The following is a 27,986-nucleotide window of genomic DNA, read 5'->3' as shown; positions in this document are numbered from 1 at the left end:
CAGATTACTGTTCGGTTTACGAAGGGTGCTCCTCCCTCAGCGCTTTTGCCCGTTCATGTCACGGGCCAATGCCGGTGCCCCGCGATTCTGCATAATCGGATCCACCCATTGAATCCTCATTCTTTGTTTGAACGGTGGGGGTAAATAAAAACACTCAACATCGCTTCCGTAAACGTACGTCGTTCCTAGTTAGTTTGGTTGGCTGCAAAAATTATGATTTTAGCCAATCACATTGTTCCAGGTCACTCACAGCAAATTTACAGGAAGGAAAGATGGCAGCCAGAAATGGGAAGAATGGTCTACTTGAGAAAGTAAGAATTATATTACACTAATTCATGCTACATTTTATAAGACACGGGGATCGGAAATTAAACCTTGGGTATTTTTCAATAGTTGACCGCATAGCCAATATTGTATTACGCCACGACAGGCATGTCTACTAGTAACAGACAGACCGTTAATTTTGAGCTAATATTAACAGTAGTTAGCAAGCTAGTTTCACTTTCTTGAGGGCATTGGCTATACAAATAACGTGGGCTGTTTGTATGTTCTAATTTCAAGAGGAACGCAGATCTGATTTGAAGTGAGGGAAGCTTATTGACCAGCTAGCTAACTTGGATGAGCTATGGCTAGCCTAGCATGCTACTAGCTAATATTATTCCTCGTTGATGGCTTTCCAGATGTTAACACTACGCGCTGGATAGCTAGCTAGGAAACTATAGGTAGCATATGCTGACAACTTCACTAGATGTATAGTTATAGTGACTAGCTACAGTAACTAGATAACCAGTAATTCTATACTGCAGCAACAATTTAACCGTACTATCTTGGATTGCATTCATTGTAACAGTGCAATTGTTTAACAATTGGAGCCTGGTATTTTTTTTGCCTGGAAACCCGACGTTCAATTGCATTAAATTCTACGTCGGGCAGAAATGAATGTTTGAATCGGGAAAGTTTCCTCATGACCTCTACGAGCCAGAATGTTGAATACAATTCTAATTGTATGTACTTTACCAGTTGGTCCTTTTGGCGGTACGAATGTGAGACCATATATCCACTGGAAAATAGTGCTGAGCAATATTTAAAAATATATATTTTTAGGTCGGTTCGGTTATCCCCCCCTCTATGTTAAGGTAAAAAAAAAAAAAAAAGCATCAGAATATTAAGGGAAATTCCAGAGCCAAACATGAGAGATATATATATATATATATATATACATATACACACACACACACACACAGTGGGGAGAACAAGTTATTTTAAACACTGCCAATTTTGCAGGTTTTCCTACTTATAAAGCATGTAGAGGTCTAACTTTTATCATAGGTACACTTCAACTGTGCGAGACGGAATCTAAAACAAAAATCCAGAAAATCACATTGTATTATTTTTAAGTAATTAATTTGCACTTTATTGCATGACATAAGTATTTGATCACCTACCAACCAGTAAGAATTCCAGCTCTCACAGACCTGTTAGTTTTTCTTTAAGAAGCCCTCCTGTTCTCCACTCATTACCTGTATTAACTGCACCTGTTTGAACTCGTTACCTGTATAAAAGAAACCTGTCCACACACTCAATCAAACAGACTCCAACCTCTCCACAATGGCCAACACCAGAGAGGGTGTAAGGACATGCACAAGGCTGGGATGGGCTACAGGACAATAGGCAAGCAGCTTGGTGAGAAGGCAACAACTGTTGGCGCAATTATTAGAAAATGGAATCACCCTCTGTCTGGGGATCCATGCAAGATCTCACCTCGTGGAGCATCAATGATCATGAGGAAGGTGAGGGATCAGCCCAGAACTACACGGCAGGACCTGGTCAATGACCTGAAGAGAGCTGGGACCACCGTCTCAAAGAAAACCATTAGTAACACACTACACCATCATGGATTAAAATCCTGCAGCTCACACAAGGTCCCCCTTCTCAAGCCAGTGCATGTCCAGGCCCGTCTGAAGTTTGCCAATGACCATCTGGATGATCCAGAGGAGGAATGGGAGAAGGTCATGTGGTCTGAGACAAAAATAGAGCTTTTTGGTCTAAACTCCACTCGCCGTGTTTGGAGGAAGAAGGATGAGTACAACCCCAAGAACACCATCCCAACCGTGAAGCATGGAGGTGGAAACATCATTCTTTGGGGATGCTTTTCTTCAAAGGGGACAGGACGACTGCACCGTATTGAGGGGAGGATGGATGGGGCCATGTATCGCGAGATCTTGACCAACAACCTCCTTCCCTCAGTAAGAGCATTGAAGATGGGTCGTGGCTGGTTCTTCCAGCATGACAACGACCCGAAACACACAGCCAGGGCAACTAAGGAGTGGTTCTGTAAGAAGCATCTCAAGGTCCTGGAGTGGCCTAGCCAGTCTCCAGACCTGAACCCAATAGAAAATATTTGGAGGGAGCTGAAAGTCCGTATTGCGCAGCGACAGCCCCGAAACCTGAAGGATCTGGAGAAGGTCTGTATGGAGAAGTGGGCCAAAATCCCTGCTGCAGTGTGTGCAAACCTGGTCAAGAACTACAGGAAACATATTATCTCTGTAATTGCAAACAAAGGTTTCTGTACCAAATATTAAGTTCTGCTTTTCTGATGTATCAAATACTTATTTCATGCAATAAAATTCAAATTAATTACTTAAAAATCATACAATGTGATTTTCTGGATTTTTGTTTTAGATTCCTTCTCTCAGTTGAAGTGTACCTATGATAAAAATTACAGACCTCTACATGCTTTGTAAGTAGGAAACCCCGATTGCCGATTTTGCAGGTTATCAAATACTTGTTCTCTCCACTGTATATTTTTAAACAGATGTGGATACCCCTTCAAATTAGTGGATTTGGCTATTTCAGCCACACCCGTTAATGACAGGTGTATAAAATTGAGTGCGCAGCCATGCAATCTCCATAGACAAACATTGGCAGTAGAATGGCCTTACTGAAGAGCTCAGTGACTTTAAATGTGGCACCGTCATAGGATGGCAGGTACCCTAGTGGTTGAAGCGTTGGACTCGTAACCGAAAGGTTGCATGATCTAATCCCGAGCTGACAAGGTAAAAAAATCTGTCGTTCTGAACAAGGCAGATAACCCACTGTTCCTAGGCAGTCATTGAAAATAAGAATTTGTTCTTAACTGACTTGCCTAGTTCAATAAAGGTTAAAAAAAAAGTTCACATTTCTGCCCGGTCAACATTTAGTGCTGTTATTGTGAAGTGGAAACGTCTATAAGCAACAACGGCTCCGCCGCGAAGTGGTAAGCCACACAAGCTAACAGAACAGTACCGCTGAAGTGTGGCGCGTAAAAATAGTCTGTCTTCGGTTGGAACAAACTACCGAGTTCCAAACTGCCTCTGGAAGCAACACAATCACTGTTAGTTGGAGCTTGATGAAATGGGGTTCTATTCCCGAACATCCGTGCACAAGCCTAAGATCAACATGCGCAATGCCAAGCGTCAGCAGGAGTGGTGTAAAGCTTGCTGCAATTGGACTCTAGAGCAGTGGAAACGTGTTCTCTGGAGTGATAAATCCCGCTTCACCATCTGGAAGTACGATGGACGAAAACACCATCTGTGTTCGGCGGATGCCAGGAAAACTCTGCCTGCACAGTGCCTACTGTAAAGTTTGGTGGAGGAAGAATAATGCTCAGGGCTGTCTTTCATGGTTTGGGCTAGGCCCCTTAGTTCCAGTGAAAGGGATCTTAACGCTACAACGTACAATGATATTCTAGACGATTCTTTGTGTCCAACTTTGTGGCAACAGTTTGGGTAAGGCCCTTTCCTGTTTCAGCACAACATTGCCCCCATGCATAAATCGAGGTCCATACAGAAATGGTTTGTTGAGATCAGTGTGGAAGACCTTGACTGGCCTGCACAGAGCCCTGACCTCAACTCCATTGAACACCTTTGGGACGAACTGGTGGCTGACTGCGAGCCAGGTCTAATCGCCCAACATCAGTGCCCAACCTCACTAATGATCTTGTGGCTGATTGGAAGCAAGTCCCCATAGCAATATTCCAACAGCTAGTGGAAAGCCTTCCCAGAAGAATGGCGGCTGTTACAGCAGCAAAGGGAGGACCAACTCCATATTAATGCCCATGATTTTGGGATGAGATGTTTGAAGAGCAGGTGTCCACATACTTTTGGTGATGTAGTGAACAAAACATTGAACATTTTTATCTTTTTCGGGTCCACATAGGGTAGACATCAATCGCAAAATAGAATGACTGTGAAATAATAAAATATTTTGTGTATATTATTTAGACTTTCTTACAATTCCTGTATTATTTTTCGTTCTTTAGTCAACTATTTGCTGTCTGGCATTTTGCTCAGGCTGTAGCATTCATGTTATCTGTGCTCCCCATACTGTACTGTAGGAATCAACAACTAGATTCAGCCGCAGGCCTTTCTTTTTTTGAGCGGATGGTCGGGTGGCCGGAACATAATTACAAATTTGTAGACTGCAAATTGACTGCAAGAAGCTCAAACAGATGTTTTACTAAAACAATAATTTTAAACCTTGCTTACAGCTTATACAGCTTTGCTGTATACGATCACATTTGTCTCTGTGTGTGAATACTTAGGAATAGATTTCTTGAATTAAAATTACTTGGAGCTGATTTTCTGGTGTTATTAGTCTCGTGTACAACAGAGTGGGAAAAAAAGCGTACACTACCGTTAAGTTTGGGGTCACTTAGAAATGTCCTTGTTTTTGAAAGAAAAGCAAAAAATAATTGTCCATTAAAATAACACCAAATTGATCAAAAATAGTGTAGACATTGTTAATGTTATAAATGACTTGTAGCTGGAAACGGCAGATTTTTTTTATGGATATCTACATAGATGTACAGAGGCCCATTATCAGCAACCATGACTCCTGTGTTCCAATGTCATATTGTTAGCAAATTTATAATTTTAAAAGGTGTATTGATCATTAGAGAACCCTTTTGCAATTATGTTAGCACAGCTGAAAACTGTTGTGCTAATTAAAGAAGCAATTACAACTGGCCTTCTTTAGACTAGTTGAGTATTTGGAGCATCTGCATTTGTGGGTTCGATTACAGGCTCAAAATGGCCAGAAACAAATACCTTCTGAGAAATTATAAGGCTATTCCATGCAAAAAATTGCCAAGAAACTGAAGATCTCGTACAACGCTGTCTACTCCTCACTTCACAGAACAGAGCAAACTGTCTCTAACCAGAATAGAAAGTGGGAGACCCTGTGCACAACTGAGCAAGAGGACAAGTATATTAGTGTCTAGTTTTGAGAAGACGCCTCACAAGTCCTCAACTGGCAGCTTCATTAAATAGTACCGCAAAACACCAGTCTCAACGTCAACCATGAAGAGACGACTCTGGGATGCTGGCCTTCTAGGCAGAGTTGCATAAAAGAAAATAAGCCATATCTCAGACCGGCCAATAAAAATAAAAGATTCAGATGAGCAAAAGAACACAACTGGACAGAGGAACTCTGCCTGAAGGCCAGCATCCCGGAGTCGCCTCTTCACTACTAAAAGACACCAATAATGCGAGACTTGCTTGGGCCAAGAAACACGAGCACTGGACATTAGACCTTTTGGAAATCTGTCCTTTGGTCTGAGGACTTTTTGTTGTTCCAGCCACAGAGTAGGTAAACGAATGCGCTCCAAATATGTGGTTCCCACCTTGAAGCATGGAGGTGTGGGGGTGCTTTGCTGGTGACACTGTCACTGATTTATTTAGAATTCAAGGCACACTTAACCAGCATGGCTACCACATCATTCTGCAGCGATACGCCATCCCATCTGGTTTCCCACTGTTTAAGAGTTGGACCGCAGATTGAAGGAAAAACAGCCAACAAGTGCTCAGCATATAACTCTTTCAAAACTGTTGGAAAAGCATTCCAGGTGAGAGAATGGCAAGTGTGCAAAGCTGCCATCAAGGCAAAGGGTGGCTACTTTGACGAATATGAAATATATTTTGAACGAGTCACATGACACCGGGGAGCGAAAATGGCTAATTGGGCCCAATTTGGACATTTTCACTTAGGGGTGTACTCACTTTTGTTGCAAGCGGTTTAGACATTAATGGCTGTGCGTTGAGTTATTTTGAGGGGACCGCAAATTTACACTGTTATACAATCTGAATGGGAAAAAATGTCAGTCTCTCGATGTGCAAAACTGATAGACATACCCCAAGCGACTTACAGCTGTAATCGCAGCAAAAGGTGGCGCTACAAAGTATTAACTTAAGGGGGCTGAATATTTTTGCACGCCCAATTTTTCAGTTTTTGATTTGTTAAAGTTTGAAATATCCAATAAATGTCGTTCCACTTCATGATTGTGTCCCACTTGTTGTTGATTCTTCACAAAAAAATACAGTTTTATATCTTTATGTTTGAAGCCTGAAATGTGGCAAAAGGTCGCAAAGTTCAAGGGGGCCGAATACTTTCGCAAGGCACTGTATCTCTGTGCCGAAAGAGGCTCCAGAGTCTGCAACACCACCAAGCAAGCGGCACCATGATGACCAAGGAGCTCTCCAAACAAGTCAGGGACAAAGTTGTGGAGAAGTACAGATCAGGGTGGAGTTATAAAAAAATATATTAAACATTAAATCCATTATTTTTAAAAATGGAACGAATATGGCACCACAACAAACCTGCCAAGAGACTGCCGCCCGCCCAAACTCATGGACCAGGCAAGGAGGGCATTAATCAGAGGCAACAAAGAGACCAAAGATGACCCTGAAGGAGCTGCAAAAGCTCCACAGCGGAGATTGGAGTATATGTCCATAGGACCACTTTAACGGGATTTCAGCCGTAAGAAGTTAGTGGGAAAAAAAATAAGCAAACGGCATGTGGGAGACTCCCTAAACATATGGAAGAAGGTACTTTGGTCAGATAAGACTAAAATGTAGCTTTTTGGCCATCAAGGAAAACTGTCTGGCGCAAACCCAACACCTCTCGTCACCCCGAGAACACCATCCCCACAGTGAAGCGTTTTTGGCAACATCATGCATGCTGTGGGGATGTTTTTCATCGGCAGGGACTGGGAAACTGGTCAGAATTGAAGGCATGATGCATGGCGCTAAATACAGGGACATTTTCGAGGGGAAACCTGTTCCAGAGATTTGAGACTGGGATGGAGGTTCACATTCCAGCAGGACAATGACCCTAAGCATACTGCTAAAGCAACACTCGAGTGGTTTAAGGGGAAACATTTAAATGTCCTGCAATGGCCTAGTCAAAGCCCAGATCACAATCCAATTCAGAATCTGTGGTATAACTTAACCTGTCTAGGACTGGCCAACAGCCAATGAGGGTGCCAAATACAAATCAACAGAAATCTCACAAGGCACAATTTTTAAAGATACAATTCTCGTTAATCCAGCCACAGTGTCTGATTTTAAAAATACTTTACAGCGAAAGCACCACAAACGATTATGTTAGGTCACCACCAAGCCACAGAAAAACCCAGCCACTTTCCAGCCAAAGAGAGGAGTCACAAAAAGCACAAATAGAGAGAAAATTAATCACTAACCTTTGATCTTCATCAGATGACACTCATAGGACTTCATGTTACACAATACATGTGGAAGCCTTAGGAAGTGCAATTGGACCAAATTTGGATAGGCAAAGACTTGAAAGCCTACAAACCTCAGATTTCCCACTTCCGGGTTGGATTTTTTTCTCATGTTTTTGCCTGCCATATGAGTTCTGTTATACTCGGACATCATTCAAACAGTTTTAGAAACTTCAGAGTGCTTTCTATCCAATCCTAATAATAATATGCATATATTAGCATCTGGGACCTGAGTAGGAGGCAGTTTACTCTGGGAACACTATTCATCCAAAAGTGAAAATGCTGCCCCCTATCCCAAAGAAGTTAAGATTGCTGTACACCAGCAGATCCCATCCAACTTGAAGGAGCTGGAGCAGTTTTGCCTTTGAAGAATGGGCAAAAATCCCAGTGGCTAGATGTGCCAAGCTTATAGATACATACCCCAAGAGACTTGCAGCTGTAATTGCTTCAAAAGGTGGCTCTACAAAGTATTGACTTGGGGGGGTGGTAATGTGGCTGTGGCTAATCCTTATTGTGGCTAGCTTCACATAGATGGTCCGACCACCGTTCATCAAAGAACTGTCTTATAAATTAGGGTTATTTTAGAGGATGACACCTAGCTATGTGGTTGGCTAACTATAGCTACTGAAACAAATTGTCGTTTTGGAGGAAGAACATTGTTTGCATCCATGAGCTAGCTAGCTTTTTTTTTATGACCAGCACAGCAGGTGTGCGAGACAACTTTACTAGCATCATAGCATTTGTTTCAATGAATTGTTGTGACGTATGAAATACGAGTGGATAGTGTAATCGATGTGTAATAACTACGTGAGAAATTAATGAACGCGTTCAATTTGAATGTGTCGTGCAGTCATATTCAGGTCTTGATTGGTCAACAAGCTTAATTGACACGTCAAATAGTGTTATTTGACACGTTAGAGTATCTTTTTTTGACACCCAAAGACCCAAACGGCGTTCGATAGAAATCCTGGTTGAGAATGAAACGACTGATCAAACTAACAACAAAACAGCACAACAAGTAAGTAAAATAAATCGGTTTTGATTGTTTTACTGGTAATAAGGACATATGTAAACTCCAACTAAGTAACCTTTTATTTAGCTAGGTAAGTCAGTTAACAAATTCTTATTTATAATGACGGCCTACCCTGGCCAAACCCGGACGACTACCCTGTGCACCGTCCTATAGGACTCCCAATCACGACCGGATGTGATACAGCCTGGTTTCGAACCAGGGACTGTAGTGATGCCTCTTGCACTGAGATGCAGTGCCTTAGACGTGTGTGTGTGTGTGTGTGTGTGTGTGTGTGTGTATAAACTATTTACCTGTACTAGAATGCATAAAATGGCACTAAAATTCAGTATTGTGTTTTTTTTTTTTTTTTGCATGTAAAATATTAGGTATCGGCTAAAAATCTGTGCATCATTAGTTTGAAGTGACTCAATCTTTTGATTTGCATGTCCGATTCAAATCTTTTAGTTTTCATGCAGTCTGAACAGTCACAAGGCACATGGAATCTGACCTGATTCCTGGCCATGTGACTTGTCTTTATCTGCCCTCAAGTGGTATTTAGACTGTTAATTCAGCATACCTTGTTGCTTGCTAGCTACTCTAACTTTTTGTTAAGAACATGTGGTAGCTAACAAGCTAGTTAATTGTTTACAAACAAATATAGTGAATGGAAAGCAAGTGCTAGAAAGCAAAACAGCTACCTATGCTAGGACTTGTTTTGAAAGTTGGATCATCTTATATATATCCATCCTTTGGCTTTAAGTGTTATCCTATGATTTTGAACATTCAAAGCAAATGGGAAACTTAACTTCCTGAGTGACAGGAAGCACAAACACCACCACCAATGCGAGCGCACACACACCCCTCATTACTATGACAAATAGCATAGCCTTGTCAGCAAATGACTGCTGTCTGAACGAACACACACACACACACCTAATTTGGTCACTTGTAACTTGATGTTTGGACAGTCAGTCCAAAATAGACAACTGATTTTGAGCATTAAGGCCTGCAGTGTGAACAAGGCGTAATTGTCATCTAACATTCCCCTGCAATAGGAGTTTGCTAACTATCAAGAACTGTGTTGCTCATACTATTGACCATTGTTATTTGTTTTCAGTGGAGGATTGATGAGAAACCTGTGAAGATTGACAAATGGGATGGTGCAGCTGTCAAGAATTCTCTTGATGATGCAGCGAAGAAGGTTTGCATACAGTACAATGAGGGGAAAAATGTACACAGACAAATTAGCTGATTTCCAGTCTCTTGTATGGTTTTGACATTTTACATCTTATGATCATATTTTTCCAACATTCATCAGGTGCTCTTGGAGAAGTATGGTTATGCCGAGAACTTCAATCTCGTAGATGGACGTCTCCTCATTTGCACAATCTCCTGCCTCTTCGCCATCGTAGCTTTAATTTGGGACTTCCTTCATCCATTCCCTGAGTCCAAGCCAGTCCTGGCAATCTGTGTTATATCATATCCTTTTAAGGGAAAAAAATAATTAAACTACTGCTTTGTCACAGTAGAAGACATGCATAAAGATGGCATAAGTGCCTACAGTTTGAGGTAATTTACTACTACGACCACCGCCATGATTCCTCGTTACACCTACCACTGTGCAATACGCCCATCTACATGGTCCAACTAAAGTTAGCAAATATTAATTGTGGGAAGTGTGTGGAGGAATGATGGCAGTGTTGATTGTGCTAAATGATGTCAAACTGTGCCATCGTTGTGCACGTAAACTTTATTTTATGTCATTTAATTTCTACATTCCATTGGTGTAATGCAATCCTAACACAGCACAGCCTAACATGCCTTATTGCTTTTATAAAACAATTCATCCAACTGTGGATATTGCTTTAAGTTAAGCCTATGGGTTCCCCTACAGGAACTACACCCCCCCCCCTCCCGTTCAGCTGAAACGGTGGCGCAGGGAATGCAAAAATATTCGTAGAAATATTTAACCTCCACACATTAACAAGTCCAATACCTCAAATGAAAGATAGACACCATGTTCATCTACCCATCGTGTCAGATTTTTAAAATGTTTCACGGCAAAAACACAGCATATATTTATGTTAGACCACCACCAAAACAACGAGAATACGTAGCCATTTTGTACAACAAAATATAAAATGACAAAAGCACGATTAAAAAAAATATATAATTCACTAACCTCTTGAAAATCTTCATCAGATGACAGTCATATGACATGTTACACAGTACTTTTATGTTTTGTTCGATAATATGCATTTTATATCCAGAAATCTCGGTTTACATTGACGCCATGTTCAGAAAATTCTCCAAAATGTCAGGAGGAATTATAGAAAGCTACGCCAGATAACAGAAATACTCATCATAAACTTTGACTAAAGATACATGTTCTACATATAATTAAAAAGATACACTGGTTCTTAATGCAACCGCTGTGTCACATGTTTTTTTTTTACGTTACGGAAAAAGCCTACCATGCAATAATCTGAGACTGCGCTCAGACGTAACAATATTTCTCCGCTGTGTTGGAGTCAACAGAAATACAAAATTACAACATAAATATTCCCTTACCTTTGATGGTCTTCGATCAGAATGTAGTGCAAGGAGTCCTACTTCAACAATAAATCGTTTTGTTTCATAATGTTCAATTCTAGTGTCCATGTAGCAACATCTGCTACCACTTTCAGCTCAAATGCCCAAAAAATGACTTCTGGTCCAGGATAATTTTGCATCAAAACTTCCAAATGACATATTACAGGTCGACGAAACTGGTCAAACTAAGTGCAGAATCAATCTTCAGAATGTTATAAACGTACAAAACGAATAGCATTCCAACCGGGCAATCCTAGTTCATCTCGGGCTGATTGGAACAGACAAAGCACAAACGCATACGCGTCTTCAAGCACATGAATCTTTTGCGACACTGTAGCAATTTCCTTTCCATTAGGTCAAAGTTCACAGCAAATGCTCCATTACACTTTCTACTGAATGAGGACATCTAGTGGAAGACATAGGAAGTGTTTCCAGATCCAGAACTTGTTGGGAAGGGAGGGGGCGATGACGTCAAAGTTGCCCCAACTTTCAGGATTTCAAAACTAGTTTGCAAGATTGCCTGCCCTGTGAGTTCTGTTATACTCACAGACATAATTCAAACGGTTTTAGAAACGTCAGAGTGTTTTCTATCCAATATTAATTATAATATGCATATATTAGCAATTTAGGACAGATTTTGATGCAGTTCACTATGAGCATGCAATTCATCCAAAGGGGAAATACTGCCCCCTATCCTTAACAAGTTTTAAAGGCCTCTACAGTTTATTTATTTTATGTCCACTTGTGCATTTTGACATTTACAGACTGATAACATGTTTTTGATGAGTTATTATTACCCTATTTTACATTTATCACGGCTTACATGCTGACCACACCGCTCACGTGTGGTCCACACTCCAGTCCAGTTGGTTGCCAACAAAATAAATTCAGAAGAAGAAGCCTGAAGGAGGAGAGAGAACCAGAAACAAACTTGTACCCTTTAATCTGTGGATTAATTGTCGGAGTAGAGGACCTTGTGCATTTCAGGTAAAATAACCAAAATGTGGTTGGACAAAATGAACATGTGCGCGGTCTGGTCAGCATGTTAGTAACTTAATTGTCCTTCCGAAAATGTCCGTTATTGGATTCTGGAATTTATATATCCATGTTTTCCCTAACGGATCCTTACGTATTTCATAATGATGGGCTTTCTAACCTTATACACCTCCTACCAAGAGAAGAACATCTTCCTCGTTTCTGTCCAGAAAGATCCCGCAGGCATGGACCTTAACCACACCTGGCAGCTTTCATCTAGTCTGAAAAGGTACTTTTGGGGGGGGGGGGGGGGGGGGGGGGGGGGTGGTTGACCTTTTTATGCATTATTTTGTTGGTACAATCACATTTTCTGAGAGATGATGCCTGGTAATGTTTTTAATTTATCTTGATATTGAAAAGTCCTGCCTAGCAAATTTGTTTGCTTGTTTTAATTTTCAAGTGTTAACAGTGTGTGGTGTTGTGACTTCGACTCTCTGCAGGTTTGATGACCAGTACACACTAAGAGTGTCCTTCACAGATGGGAAGTCCAAACACACACGGGAGCAAGAGATCACAAAGTCTGTGGGGGCTTTCTTTGATGGGAACGGAACGCTGGTCATGGACCAGTTTGAAAAGTGTGTGTCAAAACTCCATAATACCTTGGCCACTGAAAAGAAGACAAAATAATAATGATCAGACCTTTACAATGCTGCACCACACCGGCATGAACTGCAGTAGAGCACACTGGTATTGTACAATCCTGGGTGCATTTGGATTAGTTATTGGTTGTTATAAAAGTCTGCACGCCAGCATTTGTTGTCTTGTTATAATTGTCCAATAAATTTGAGGGTTGTCATTACATTTCCCCCCTATGTTTACCTTGATACAGGTTTCATCTAGACATTGCTTTTGAGGACCCTTAGGACAACTTAACAAAACTTGATCGGTGCAAAAAAATGTCTTCTCCCTTGAATGGCTGTTAAAAATGAAGAGATTGGTCTTCTTTGACTTTTCTTCCCCAGATTTTATGCTTTAGGACAAAGCCTTACTTAATGCGTGCAGTGACCGACCGGATAATTTTTGTTGGAAATTATGTTAAATTGTCCTGAAAGCCTTATTCAACTACTGTCCTTTTAAAAGCTTTGCAATTCTACATGTATGTATTTTTTTTAAATGGATTTTGTTACCATAAGGCTTTATAGGGCAAAATAAATGATCTGGAGGGACTGTATCCATACATTTCGTAGCGTCGCCGCCATGCCTCCCTTCAGTACATGGTTTGTTGGACGTATTTCTTTAAATTTGGAATCTGTTTAGGTGGAACTGCCATGTCCTTTTGCGATATTACAACAAAGACATTACTTCGAACAATTTTTTTTTTCTCCCCCCTCCAGATATTGCACATCACTGCATGTGTGATAGCATAGCAGAGTATGTACTGATATTTTATTTTTCATTATGTTGCTGGATGCTCATCTCCTTTTCAAAAAATAATAAAAGGCCTAGGGGTGATCAGTGGCGCTGTTTCACCTTTTGCGGCTCCGCTTTAAAGCAGGGATAATTGTTTTGATGTACATGTTTTTGTCAACGGTTTGAAAATGAAATGATATTGATCAGTTATCCTCACTCGAATGCATGACCATTTTAGATATGTAATTTATATTGTGAAGGTTGGATGATATTCCTGCATTTCTCTGTAGTATGACTTTAAAAGTGAGGGGTACAGAGATGTTGCCATTTTTGTCTGTAGGTTTTTGGCTTTAGCAACCTTATTGTATGTACCTGTTCATATAAGTTTCAAATAAAGTTAATGCATTTTTACATTGTCTACTTTTTGATCTGTGTTTCAATGAATAGGAGTGCTGATCTGGGCCTGTATCCACAGTGTCGCAGAGTAGAAAATTCCTCGCAAGTGCTGAGAGTAGCGCTGTTTTACTCCTACTCTAATGGGTGAAAGCTATGCATGAAGCCTTAAGTTGAGTCCCACCTAGTCGACAGATATTTAGCAGTCATGAGCAGTCTTAACCAGTTATGAGTTACTAGCCGGTGTCTTGATAAAAAGGCAGCAAGTCTGGTTTCTGTGCCACAGACAGGACATTTCTTTGGAGTTGAAAGAATATTTATGGGTTGATCATATAGAAATTAAACAATCTAGACATGCGTGCAACAGTAGGCCTATCTCTTGCGGGTTTGACAATGATTTCACTCACGCCTAATTCACATGACATACAGTGCCTTCAGAAAGTATTCACACCCATTTACTTCCACATTTTGTTGTTACAGACTGAATTTAACATTGATTAAATTCAGTTGTGTCACTGGCCTACACACAATACCCCACAATGTTGAAGTGGAATTATGTTTTTAGAAATGTTTACAAATTAATAAAAGCTGAAATGTTTTGAGTCAGTAAGTATTCAACCCCTTTGTTTATATATAAAAAGCCTAAAGTTCAGGAATAAACATTTGCTTAACAAGTCACAAGTTTCATGAACTCACTGTGCAATCGTGTTTAACATGATTTTTGAATGACTACCTCTAAGGTCCCTCTGTCGAGCAGTTAATTTCAACCACACAGACCAGTGAGATTTTCCAATGCTTCACAAAGAATGGCACCTATTGGTAGATCGGTAGAAAAACAGACATTGAATATCCCTTTGAGCATGGTGAAGTTATTAATTACACTTTGAATGGTGTATCAATACACCCAGTCACTACAAAGATACAGGTGTCCTTCCTAACTCCGTTGCAGGAGAGGAAGGACACCGCTCACGGATTTCACCATGAGGCCAATTGTGACTTTAAAACAGTTAGTGTTTAATGGTTGTGATAGGAGAAAACTGAGGATGGATCAACATTGTAGTTACTCTTCCACAATACTAATCTAATTGACTGAGTGAAAAGAAGGAAGCCTGTACTAAAAAAATAATATTCCAAAACATGCATCCTGTTTGCAGCAAGGCAATTAAGTAATACTGCAAAAAATGTGGCAAGGCAATTAACTTGTTAGTTTAGATACACACAGATCGCATGATAGAGGAAAGTACCCAACACAAGGACAAGAGACAGGAATAGAGACAGTTTGTGAAAGTATGCCTCATCTAATTTGAAAAACTAGTGCAATTATTTTGTCAGACAGCTCTGCTCTATGCTTAGGCTAGCCTAGCTGTACTGAACAAAAATATGAACTCAACATGCAACAATTTCAAAGATTTTACTGAGTTACAGTTCATATAAGGAAATCAGTCAATTGAAATAAATTCATTAGGCCCTAATCTATAGATTTCACATGACTGGGAATTCGGATTTGTATCTGTTAGTCACAGATGCCCTTAAAAGAAAAGGTAGGGGCGTGGATCAGAAAACCAGTCAGTATCTGGTGTGACAAAATTTGCCACATGCAGCGCAACATGCCCTTCGCATAGAGTTGATCAGGCTGTTGATTGTGGCCTGTGGAAAGTTGTCCCACTCCTCTTCAATGGCTGTGCGAAGTTATTGGGCATTGGTGGAAACTGGAACACGCTGTCGTACATGTCGATCTAGAGCATCCCAAACCTGCTCAATGGGTGACAAGAATGATGATTATGCAGGCCATGGAAGAAGTGAAATATTTTCAGCTTCCAGGAATTGTGTACAGATCCTTGCAACATGGGGACGTGCATTATCATGCTGAAACATGAGGTGAAGGTGACAGATGACTGGCACGACAATGAGCCTAAGGATCTCGTCACAGTATCTCTGTGCATTAAAATTTCCATTGATAAAATGCAATTGTGTTTGTTGTTTGTAGCTTATGCCTGCCCATACCATTCCGGCTGTAACACAAAAAATGTTGGGAAAAGTAGAGTGGCCTTTTAGTGTCCCCAGCACAAGGTGCACCTGTGTAATGATCATGCCGTTTAATCAGCTTCTTGATATGCCACACCTGTCAGGTGGATTGATTATCTTGGTAAAGGAGAAATGCTCACTAAACAGGGATGTAAACAAATTTGTGCACAGAATTTGAAAGAAATGTGCTTATTGTGCATATTGAACATTTCTGGGATCTTTAATTACAGCTCATGAAACATGGGACCTATATTTTACATGTTGCGTTTATATTTTTGATCCGTACATGTTACCCCTTGGAAGTGTTATCAGAAGGCCCAACATTGATTTTCACTTGCTACGCAGACAAAACACAACTTTAAATGTCTGTGTCTCCAAATGATTTTAGCTCCACAGATAAATGATTAGTCTGTATTAGTAATTGAAATACTTGGACGGCTCACAACTTCCTCTAGCTAAATCAAGACAAGACCGAGGTACTTATTATTGGAGCCAAAGCACAGAGAAAGAATTTGGCCGCACATTTTAATTCACGGGCAATAAAGATAAAACACTAGGTAAAAAACCTGGGTGTAAGTTCAGATTCTGAACTCAATTTAGAATCCCACATTAGGAATGTGACCAAAATAGCTTTTTTACCACCTGAGGAACATTGCCAAGGTGCGGCCGTTTCTATCTCAGGCTGATACAGAGACTCATCCATGCATTTATTGCAAGCAGGCTTGACTACTGTAATGCTCTTCTGTGTTGCCTACTCAAGAAAGCCAATGGGTACTGACCAAGACCAGACGGAGAGCACACATTACATCGGTTTTAAAGTCTCTGCATTGGCTGCCTGTGAGTTTTGTAATTCATTTTAAGATGCTTCTATTGGTTGTCAAAATCTATCTACTATTGAGCACCCTTACATTTCAGACATGCTTTTAAGTTATGTACCCAGTAGGTCCCTCAGGTCCTCTGGCCTTTTAACTATCACAAAGCCTAGGACCAAGAGGCATGGAGAGGCAGCTTTGAGTTACTATACCCCCTGCCTCTGGAATAGCCTGCCATAGAACCTGAGTGGGGCCGAAACTGTGGACATATTTAAAAGGGATCTTAAAAAACAAAGCTTTGCTTTTCCTTAGGGTGCTTTTTTAGTGTTTCAGCTTTTTATACTCTTATGTTGATTGTGTAGAAAATGTTTCAGTTTTTATTTTAATTGTTTATTTGGTTCTTCCTGTGAAGTGCAGTTGTATATGCGTTGTATATAAACTCAGCAAAAAAAGAAACATCCCTTTTTCAGGACACTGTCTTTCAAAGATAATTCGTAAAAATCCCAATAACTTCACAACGTCGTCGGCAACTTGGCCACGTCGCCTATGGGCACAAACCCACCGTCCCTGGACCAGACAGGACTGGCAAAAAGTGCTCTTCACTGACGAGTCGCGGTTTTGTCTCACCAGGGGTGATGGTCGGATTCACGTTTATCGTAGAAGGAATGTACTCTGTACTCTGGAGCAGGATCGATTTGGAGGTGGAGGGTCCGTCATGTTCTGGGGCGGTATGTTACAGCATCGTTGGACTGAGCTTGTTGTCATTGCAGGCAATCTCAACGCTGTGCGTTGCAGGGAAGACATCTTTCTCCCTCATGTGGTACCCTTCCTGCAGGCTTATCCTGATATGACTCTCCAGCATGACAATGCCACCAGCCATACTGCTAGTTCTGTGTGTGATTTCCTGCAAGACAGGAATGTCAGTGTTCTGCCATGGCCAGCGAAGAGCTCAGATCTCAATCCCATTGAGCACGCCTGGGCCTGTTGGATCGGAGGGTGATGGCTAGGGCCATTCACCCCAGAAATGTCCAGGAACTTGCAGGTGCCTTGGTGAAAGAGTGGGGTAACATCTCACAGCAAGAACTGGCAAATCTGGTGCAGTCCACGAGGAGGAGATGCACTGCAGTACTTAATGCAGCTGATGGCCACACCAGATACTGGCCACACCAGACCGTTACTTTTGATTTTGCAAGTTTGTTCAGGGACACATTATTCCATTTCTGTTAGTCACATGTCTATGGAACTTGTTCAGTTTGTCTCAGTTGTTGAATCTTGTTATTTTCATAGAAATATTTACACATGTTAAGTTTGCTGAAAATAAATGCAGTTGACAGTGAGAGGACATTTCTTTTTTTGCTGAGTTTATTACCACTATTATGTCACCTAACTGGTGCCCCCGCACATTGACTCTGTAACGGTGCCCCCTGTATATGCCTTGCTATTGTTATTTTACTACTGCTCTTTAAATATATATATATTTTTTCTTAAAACTGCATTGATGGTTAAGGGCTTGTAAGTAAGCATTTCACTGTAAGGTTGTATTTGGTGCATGATTCATGTCTGAAATTTGCTATATAAATAAAGCTTGATTTGATTTGAATACAAGTGGCTGCTGCTTATTTAGATCTTACATAATCTAGATCTTAACGCTGCGTTTGCCTTGCAGAATTGCGTTGCAGAGGAAGTTTATTTTTTATTGTATCTTTATTTAACCAGGTAGGCTAGTTGAGAACAAGTTCTCATTTGCAACTGCGACCTGGCCAAGATAAAGCATAGCAATTCGACACATACAACAACACAGAGTTACACACGGAATAAACAAAACATACAGTCAATAATACAGTAGAACAAAAGAAAACAAAAAGTGTACATACAGTGAGTGCAAGTGAGGTAAGATAAGGGAGTTAAGGCAATAAATAGACCATGGTGGCGAAGTAATTACAATATAGCAATTAAAACACTGGAATGGTAGATGTGCAGAAGATGAATGTGCAAGTAGAGATACTGGGGTGCAAAGGAGCAAGATAAATAAATAAATACCGTATGGGGATGAGGTAGGTAGATATATGGGCTGTTTACAGATGGGCTATGTACAGGTGCAGTGATCTGTGAGCTGCTCTGACAGCTGGCGCTTAAAGCTAGTGAGGGAGATATGAGTCTCCAGCTTCAGAGATTTTTGCAGTTCGTTCCAGTCATTGGCAGCAGAGAACTGGAAGGAAAGACGACCAAAGGAGGAATTGGCTTTGGGGGTGGCCAGTGAGATATACCTGCTGGAGCGGGTGCTACGAGTGGGTTTGTATTGTAGGCCTACAATACAAACATTCTAATAGGCTAGGTAGCTGAGCTGAGATTATGTTATCTTATGCTTCGAACACACCAACAGCTTTTACACCCGAATTACATTAATTTCCAATGAAACGCTACGTTTGCCTTGCAGCATTGCGTTGCAGAGGCAGTTGCAGTGCATACGTTGGATTTAGGTATCCCTCTTTCCCAATTGGAACACACCCATTCGTCTTGCGGATGTACAGTGAGGGAAAACAGTATTTGATCCCCTGCTGATTCTGTACGTTTGCCCACTGACAAAGAAATGATCAGTCTATAATTTTAATGGTAGGTTTATTTGAACAGTGAGGAATCTGATTGATTGATTGCTTCTGTGGACAGGTGTCTTTTATACAGGTGACAAACTGAGATTAGGAGCACTCCCTTTAAGCATGTTCTCCTAATCTTAGCTCGTTACCTGTATAAAAGACACCTGGGGGCCAGAAATCTTTCTGATTGAGAGCGGGTCAAATACTTATTTCCCTCATTAAAATGCAAATAAATTTATAATTTTTTTTACATGCGTTTTTCTGGATTTTTGTTGTTGTTATTCTGTCTCTCACTGTTCAAATAAACCTACCATTAAAATTATAGACTGGTCAATTCTTTGTCAGTGGGCAAACGTACAAAATCAACAGGGGATCAAAGTTTTTATTAAACGTTAGAATTTCAGCACCCCAGTTGTACAGGACAAACTTTCAGAATTGACATTTTTACAAGTATCAATGTTGTTGTTAGCATAACGTTTCCAACAGTGTTTTGCTCAAAAAAATACTCGGCATCATCTGGATATGTATGCAACAAAAGTTCAACATTCACCTTCTGCTACCATGTCTGTCAAGCCGTCTACTACGCATACAGTTGGACGCATATGTTCGATAAATCCCATTTATGTACCACACCAAACGCACTTCCTCTGCAACGCAATGCTGCAAGGCAAAACGCAGCGTTTCATTGGAAATTAATGTAATTCTGGTGACAAAGCTGTTGGTGTGTTCGAAGCGTAAGAGAACGTAATATCAGCTCAGCTACTTAGCCTATTATAATGTTTGTATTGTAGGCCTACATCGTGTCTGGCAAATTGAAGATTAGGTGCGTATTGTGCAATTCGACGAACAACAACCTGGAGAGAGGCGAGTGTCTTTGTCCATGTATGCTCCTTAAACCCATACACCTCCAGTTGTCGCCAGTCCAGTCTGTGACGTCACTTTCCTAACACTGTGGTTGGTTGTGCGTTTGTAAACAAATAGGCTACTTATTTCGTCCTGGGCACAGGGCAGGCAAGACACGCGGGAAAGAATAGAAAGAGTGAACACATCGAGCGCAGTGCACACGAAGCGGCGATGCAACAGATGTTTGCAGGTTATTAGGTGGGATATTTTTGTCCTTTTATTGGAGAAAAAAAATCTAGGGGGAATGGAATGTGTTATGGCAGCCTTTTCTGTCAATAACGCCACTGTCACTAACTCCATCATAATGGTAAGAAAACTCTTATTCATTAAACATGAATAACGTGATTGTGACAATGTATTGGGGTAATATTGATGGTATTTTCTTAAATGACATAATTTCATTATTTTATTTAACCTTTATTGAACCAGGCAAGTTGATTATGAGCAAATGCTTATTTACAATGTTGGCCAGGCAAGTTGTGCATTTCTTTCAATGCATTTCTATAAATGAACATGTCTGATCAGCATTTTTCTATCAATCCAATTTAAATAAATCAAATGTATTTATAAAGCCCTTCTTACATCAGCTGATGTCACAAAGTGCTGTATAGAAATCCACCCTAAAACCCCAAACAGCAAGCAATGCAGGTGTAGAAGCACGGTGGCTAGGAAAAACTCCCTAGAAAGGCCAGAACCTATGAAGAAACCTAGAGAGGAACCAGGCTATGAGGGTTGGCCAGTCCTCTTCTGACTGTGCCGGGTGGAGATTATAACAGAACATTGCCAAGATGTTCAAATGTTCATAGATGACCAAATAATAATAATCACAGGGTGCAACAGGTCAGCACCTCAGGAGTAAATTACATTTGGCTTTTCATAGTCGATCAGTTTTGCTCATCCAAAATTGTTCATCATAATAGGCAGCCTAGATGAGAATATGAACTGTGATAACCCCTCTACAAATAATGGAAACACATTATGATTGTGTCAATACTGTGGGAAATACATGAATAGATGTTTTGCCTTTTCAAATCATGATAATTTCAATATTGATAACAATATTTGTTGATTATTAGGCAACATGACTATATCAGTGTGTGAGGTTCTCATGTAGGCTTTTTGTTTTAATTTATGGACCTTAAAGAAATGCTGGCTTAAAAAGAACCCAATTTGGGTTATTTGGTAACCCAGGGCTGGGTAAATATTGGAAAGAGCATATGCTGGGTTATTTTGACCAAGACAGTTGGGTTGCGTGAATAACTCAACATGTTGGGTTGTTGGGATTACCCAAACATGTGTTAATTTAACCATCAATTGGGTATTTTTAATTTCATGCTGGGTTGACCTAGCAGCTGTGTTTTTTTAATGTAACTAGGTTATTTTCAGGAGGCGTGGCATATTAGGGTGTGGCTTTCTGATAGATATTATTCATGAGAGTAAATGTCATTCCTTCTCACCATGTTAAGTTTAGATACTGCAAATAAAATGTCTCCTTAAAATCTTTATTATTTTGCACATTCTTCTAGAATATTAAGATTATTTATTACATATTACATAAGGTGGTATCTATCCCGACAATGGGATTTGTGTAGGCTTTAAAGGGAACTTAAGGCTCATTGAAGCTACAAAAATTTAAATGTTCTACCATAACATGTGATAACTATACAACAGAACAGATTAACAAGAATGACATTTACTCTTACAACAATCTGAAAGCCACACCCCTACTGAACTACATATAGTACATATCTACATGTCTCAATAACCCAGCACCAATAACCCAGCACCAATAACCCAGCATCAACAACCCAACTGCACTCTTTTTAAAGAAAACAATCCAACTAGCTGACAGTTACTGACAGTTAGCTGACATTACCTTATACACCCGTGTCTTTTCTTTGGTGTTTGTCTGTTCTTACTTCAGTATGACAATATTTTTGTTCTGAAATTATAACTCAATCAATCAAATGTATTTATACACCCAAACAACACAGCATTATTTTGTGTATGAACCATAGATAGAATGGCTGCCCTCATTCTTCAATAATCAATATTGAATTACTCAATTTGCATATGTAGTTAACACATACCATGTAGTTCATCAGTATCAGGCTAATTATTGCATGGCTGTTGTTTTTCTTTGCGCTCAGAGTAAGCTAAGCTTTGTCCGATTGTAACCCCGGCACACTGCATATAGATAGAAACAGATTAGGCGACTCTGCAGTAGCCTACGCCAATATGCACTTTGCCTAAATCGTAATCTGAAAGGTGAAATGATCAGATATGTACATGTCTTATCAATTAATTGTTTTTTAAGATATCTTTATTGTATTCAAGTTTTATTGTTGTCTGGGATCTGTTTAGTGGTCAAATTACAATTATTGACATTGATTCTTGAAGAATATAACTTATAAATGCCTCTCAGTCTTAACAAAACGGTCTTGGTCTATAATAACCCAACGTTTTTTTACTCAATTTTATTTTTTAATAAGAAGATCGTAAACAAACAATGTATAGCCTCAAATGTTTGAAACTATGACTATGTCATGGACTGTCATTCCTTGCATCACAAGAATTGTCTATGATTGTTATCAAAACAAGTGGTGAGGTGGCCAGTGTAACCTGCCGCATTTTGTTTGCTAACTTTTTGACAATTCAATAATTTTATACCCCAAACCACCTATTTTACCTCTCTCTTCATCATCACCAGAACACCAATGGGCCTCCTGATCTGATGCTGGACCCCAGAACTGTATGTGTATCTATCGATGAGGTGGTATCCAATCATGTGAGAAGTCAACAGACTCCATTATTACATGGGCATCTCAAGAAAGTGGAGAACAGTCTAACTGAAGCCCAACGTTTTTCCTACCTGCCACGTCGACCAGCAGTTAACATTGAATTCAAAGATGTCTGCTACTCAGTTCCTGAGGGACCATGGTGGGGAAAGAAAGGTGGGTGCATTATTGACGTTTCTGAGGAATCGTATTTAAAAAAAAATCAAATCAAACAACAGATACGGGCCCTACCCAACAATGCAGAGAGAAAAATAGAAAACCAATATAAAAACAATAACACAAGGAATAAATACACAATGAGTAACGATAACTTGGCTATATACACAGGGTACAAATCGGGTCGATTTGAAGGGATACGAGGTAATCGAGGTATATATATATATGTACATATAGGTAGGGGTAAAGTGACTAGGCACCAGGATACATAATAAGCAGTAGCAGCAGATGAGTCAAAAGAGTGCAAAGGGTAGTCAATACAGATAGTCCGGGTAGCTATTTGATTAAAGTTGCACTATGCAGAAATCCATCCGCCATTTCCTGGTTGCTAAAACTCTAATAGGTCGCCTAATTTATGTGACAAATAAGCTAGTATAGTGTAGAGAATCATTGTACTATCTAAACCGCTGTGAAATATATTTCCCATAAACAACAATATTGTTGTTTCAGTTGTTTGAAACTGGTGTACAAAATTGAAAGTAAAAGATGCAAAAACAAAACTTAAGAAAGGGAAGCATTGAAATAGTGCTTATAGAACTGATCTACTGCTTCTTAGAATGATATATCTATAATTCAAGTAGAATGATAGATCTATAATTCACATTTCTATGTGAATTTGGCCGGGTCGCCCGGAAAGTTACATATTGCCACTTTAACTATTTAGGCAGTCTTATAGCTTGGGGGTGTAGAAGTTGTTCAGGGTCCTGTTGTTTCCAGACTTTGTGTATCGGTACCACTTGCCATGCGGCAGTAGAGAGAGAACAGTCTATGACTTGGGTGGCTGGAGTCTTTGACAATATATAGGGCCTAGAGGTCCTGGTATAGAGGTCCTGGATGGCAGGGAGCTCGGCCCCAGTAATGTACTGGGCCATACGCACTACCCTCTGTAGTGCCTTGCAGTCAGATGCCTAGCAGTTGTCATACCAAGCGGTGATGCAGCCAGTCAAAATGTTCTCAATGGTGCAGCTGTAGAATCTTTTGAGGATCTGAGGGCCCATGACACATCTTTTCAGCCTCCTGTGGGGTAAGAGGTGTTGCTGTGTCTTCTTTACAACTGTGTTGGAGTGTGTTTGTGTGGACCATGTCCTTATTGATGTGTACAATGAGGAACTTGAATCAAAACACCCTCTACTACAGTCCTGTTGATGATGTGGATGGGGGCGTATTCCACAATCAACTCCTTTGTCTTGCTGATGTTGAGGGAAAGGTTGTTGTCCTGGCACCACACTGCCAGGTCACTGACCTCCTCCCTATAGGCTGTCTCATTGTTGTCTGTGATCAGGCCTACCTACCACCGTCATGTTGTCAGCAAACTTAATGAGGTGTTGGAGTCGTGCACGGCCACGCAGTCATGGGGCCCCCATGTTGAGGGTCAGCATGGCGGATATATTGTTGCCTACCCTCACCACCTAGGGGCGGTCCGTCAAACTTCTGTCTGATCCAAATGCAGAGGGAGGTGTTCAGTCCCAGGGTCCTGAGCTTAGTGATGAGCTTGGAGGGCATTATGGGATTGAATGCTTAGCTGCAGTCAGTGACAGCAATCTCACATAGGTGTTCCTCTTATCCAGGTGGGAGAGGGCAGTGTTGAGTGCAATAGAGATTGCGTCATCTGTTGATCTGTTGGGGCGGTATGCGAATTGGAGTGGGTCCAAGGTGTCTGGGATGATGGTGTTGATGTGAGCCATGACTAGCCTTTCAAAGCATTTCATCGCTACAGATGTGAGTGCTACTGGGCGATAGTTACTTTGGCATTCTTGGGCACAGGGACTATGGTGGTCTGCTTGAAACAATACAGACCGGGCCAGGGAGAGGTTGAAAATGTCCATGAAGACACTTGCCAGCTGATCAGCGCAAACTCTCAGTATGCATCCTGTAATCCATCTTGCCCTTCATCCTCGTGGATGTTAACCTGTTTCAGGTCTTATTCACATTGACTACGGAGAGCGAGATCACACAGTAGTCTGAAACAGCTGACGCTCTCATGCATGGTTCAGTGTTGCTTGCCTTGAAGCGAGCATAAAAGATATTTAGCTTGTCTGCTAGGCAGGCGTCACTGGGTAGCTCACAGCTGGGGTTCCCATTGTAATCCATGAAAGTTTGCAAGCCCTGCTACATCCGACGAGCTTCAGAGCTGGCGTAGTAAGATTTGATCTTAGTCCTGTATTGACGCTGTGCCTGTTTGATGGCTCGTTGGAGGTTGTAGCGGAATTTTGCATACGCATCCGGATTAGTGTCCCACTCCTTGAAAGCGGCATCTCTAGCCTTTAGTTAGAGCTGCCGAATGTTCCAGCATCACCTTATGGGCGGACTTGTTACCGAAAGAGACAGGGGAGTTTGTCAGGATAAAAATAAATATGAAAGGAGCAAAGCCTAGGTAAAAAGTTAGCACAAACCCTGCCTCATTCTTCTGAAAACTTAACCCTGGTATAGAGTTTAATTTTTCAGTGGGACAATTGCACAAATGTTAGTACCAAAGACACACCAGAATAGCTTTCCAATGGGTGTTAAGTGTTTCTGAGTGGTCCAGTCTCATTTCTGACTTACATTTGCTTGAAATTGAAAGTTTAAATAATGCTGTCCATCAATAATTCCCGACTAAATTTACTGAGCTTGAGCAGTTTTGACAAAAACAATCAATAAATGTTGCCCTAAGAGTTGTGCAAAGTTGGTAGAATCTTATTTTAAATTATTCATAGCTGTAATGGCTGCCAAAGATGCATCCACCAAGTATTAACTGTGGGGTGTGAAGACATATGCAATCAAACATCTTAATATTACTTTATATTAATTTGAAAAATGTTCTATATTTTCTCTTTCACTTTGAAAATCTGGAGTAGGTTGTGTAGATCGGTAGGATAAAAAAAAAAGATATTGCCTATTTTGATGTTATTTTAAGGCAGAAAAATATGAAGATTGTGCAAGGAGTGTCATGTACTGTCATGTTGTGTCTTGTCTCTGTCCTTTCCCTTCACCCTGTCTCCCTCTGCTGGTCGTTGTTAGGTTACCTTTTCTCCCCCTCTTTCCCCCAGCTGTGCCTTGTCTCCTCCTAACCACCTCGTCACCCCTTTTCCCACCTGTTCCCTTTTTCCCTCTGATTAGTCCCCTATATCTCTCTCTGTTTTTGTTCCTGTCCTTGTCGGATTCTTGTTTGTTGTGTTTCATGCCTGAACCAGACTGTCGTCATGTTTGCTGTAACCTTGTCTTGTCCTGTCGGAATCTGCCGGTCCGTCTGAGCCTACCTATGTTTGGTAATTAAAGAAGCTCTGTTTAAGTTAATTCGCTTTTGGGTCCTCATTCACGCACCGTAACAGAAGAATCCGACCAAGAATGGACCCAGCGACTTCGGATCCTCTCCACTCAGCCGTCGGGATCCAGGGAGCGATGCTAGGCAGACACGAGCAGGAAGTGTCTGCTGCTCGACATGCCGTTGAGACCCTGGCCACCCAAGTCTCCAACCTCACAGAACAGGTTCACCATCTCCGCCTCGATCCACCGGCCACTTCCAGGGCTTTCGAATCTCCGGAGCCCAGAATCAATAACCCGCCGTGTTACTCTGGGGAGCCCACTGAATGCCGCTCGTTCCTCACCCAGTGTGATATTGTGTTTTCTCTCCAGCCCAACACTTACTCCAGGAGCACTGCTCGTGTCGCCTACGTCATATCTCTCCTTATTGGACGGGCTCGTGAGTGGGGCACGGCAATCTGGGAGGCAAGGGCTGAGTGTACTAACCAGTATCAGGACTTTAAGGAGGAGATGATACGGGTTTTTGATCGATCTGTTTTTGGGGAGGAGGCTTCCAGGGCCCTGTCTTCCCTATGTCAAGGCAATCGATCCATAACAGACTACTCTATTGAGTTTCGCACTCTTGCTGTCTCCAGTGGCTGGAACGAGCCGGCCTTGCTCGCTCGTCTTCTGGAGGGTCTCCGCGCAGAGGTAAAGGATGAGATTCTCTCCCGGGAGGTTCCTTCCAGCGTGGATTCCTTGATTGAACTCGCTATTCGCATTGAGCGACGGGTTGATCTTCGTCACCGAGCTCGTGGAAAGGAGCTCGCGCTCTCCGTCGCCCCCCTCTCCGCATCACTACCATCTTCCTCTGCCGGCTCGGGTGCTGAGCCCATGCAGCTGGGAGGTATCCGCATCTCGACTAAGGAGAGGGAACGGAGAATCACCAACCGCCTCTGTCTCTATTGCGGTTCCGCTGGTCATCTTGTCACTTCATGTCCAGTAAAAGGCCAGAGCTCGTCAGTAAGCGGAGGGCTACTGGTGAGCGCTACTACTCCTGTCTCTCCTTCAAGATCCTGCACTACCTTGTCGGTCCATCTACGCTGGACCGGTTCGTCAGCTTCCTGCAGTGCCTTAATAGACTCTGGGGCGGAGGGCTGTTTTATGGACGAGACCTGGGCTCGGGAACATGACATTCCTCTCAGACAGTTAAAGGAGCCCACGGCCTTGTTCGCCCTGGATGGTAGTCCTCTCCCGAGGATTCAGCGTGAGACGCTACCTTTAACCCTCACTGTTTCTGGTAATCATAGTGAAACCATTTCTTTTTTAATTTTTCGTTCACCTTTTACACCTGTTGTTTTGGGCCATCCCTGGCTAGTTTGTCATAATCCTTCCATTAATTGGTCTAGTAATTCTATCCTCTCCTGGAACGTCTCTTGTCATGTGAAATGTTTAATGTCTGCTATCCCTCCTGTT

General features: G+C 41.3%; 2 protein-coding genes across 2 annotated transcripts in view; both read left to right on the top strand.

Moving 5' to 3' along the window:
- The first annotated feature begins 23 nt into the window (after positions 1-23).
- On the top strand, positions 24-13,958 carry LOC110503513 (signal peptidase complex subunit 2). Its single transcript, XM_021581857.3, has 5 exons — positions 24-311; positions 9,688-9,771; positions 9,889-10,049; positions 12,292-12,426; positions 12,638-13,958. The coding sequence occupies exons 1-5, from the start codon at positions 273-275 to the stop codon at positions 12,822-12,824; spliced, it is 606 nt and encodes a 201-aa protein (XP_021437532.1). The 5' UTR covers positions 24-272; the 3' UTR covers positions 12,825-13,958.
- A 6,407-nt stretch (positions 13,959-20,365) lies between these two features.
- The window catches only part of LOC110503512 (ATP-binding cassette sub-family G member 1), a 60,918-nt gene continuing 53,297 nt past the window's right edge, over positions 20,366-27,986 (top strand). Inside the window, exons 1-2 of the mRNA XM_021581856.3 lie at positions 20,366-20,581; positions 22,985-23,228. Coding sequence (XP_021437531.1) covers positions 20,519-20,581; positions 22,985-23,228 — 307 coding nt within the window. The 5' untranslated portion in view covers positions 20,366-20,518. The remainder of the gene's footprint in view (positions 20,582-22,984; positions 23,229-27,986) is intronic.

Source organism: Oncorhynchus mykiss, chromosome 24 (assembly GCF_057628025.1).
Source record: "Oncorhynchus mykiss isolate SJ-2025 chromosome 24, ASM5762802v1, whole genome shotgun sequence".
Lineage (NCBI taxonomy): Eukaryota > Metazoa > Chordata > Actinopteri > Salmoniformes > Salmonidae > Oncorhynchus > Oncorhynchus mykiss.
This window is presented reverse-complemented; position numbering and strand designations above follow the sequence as displayed.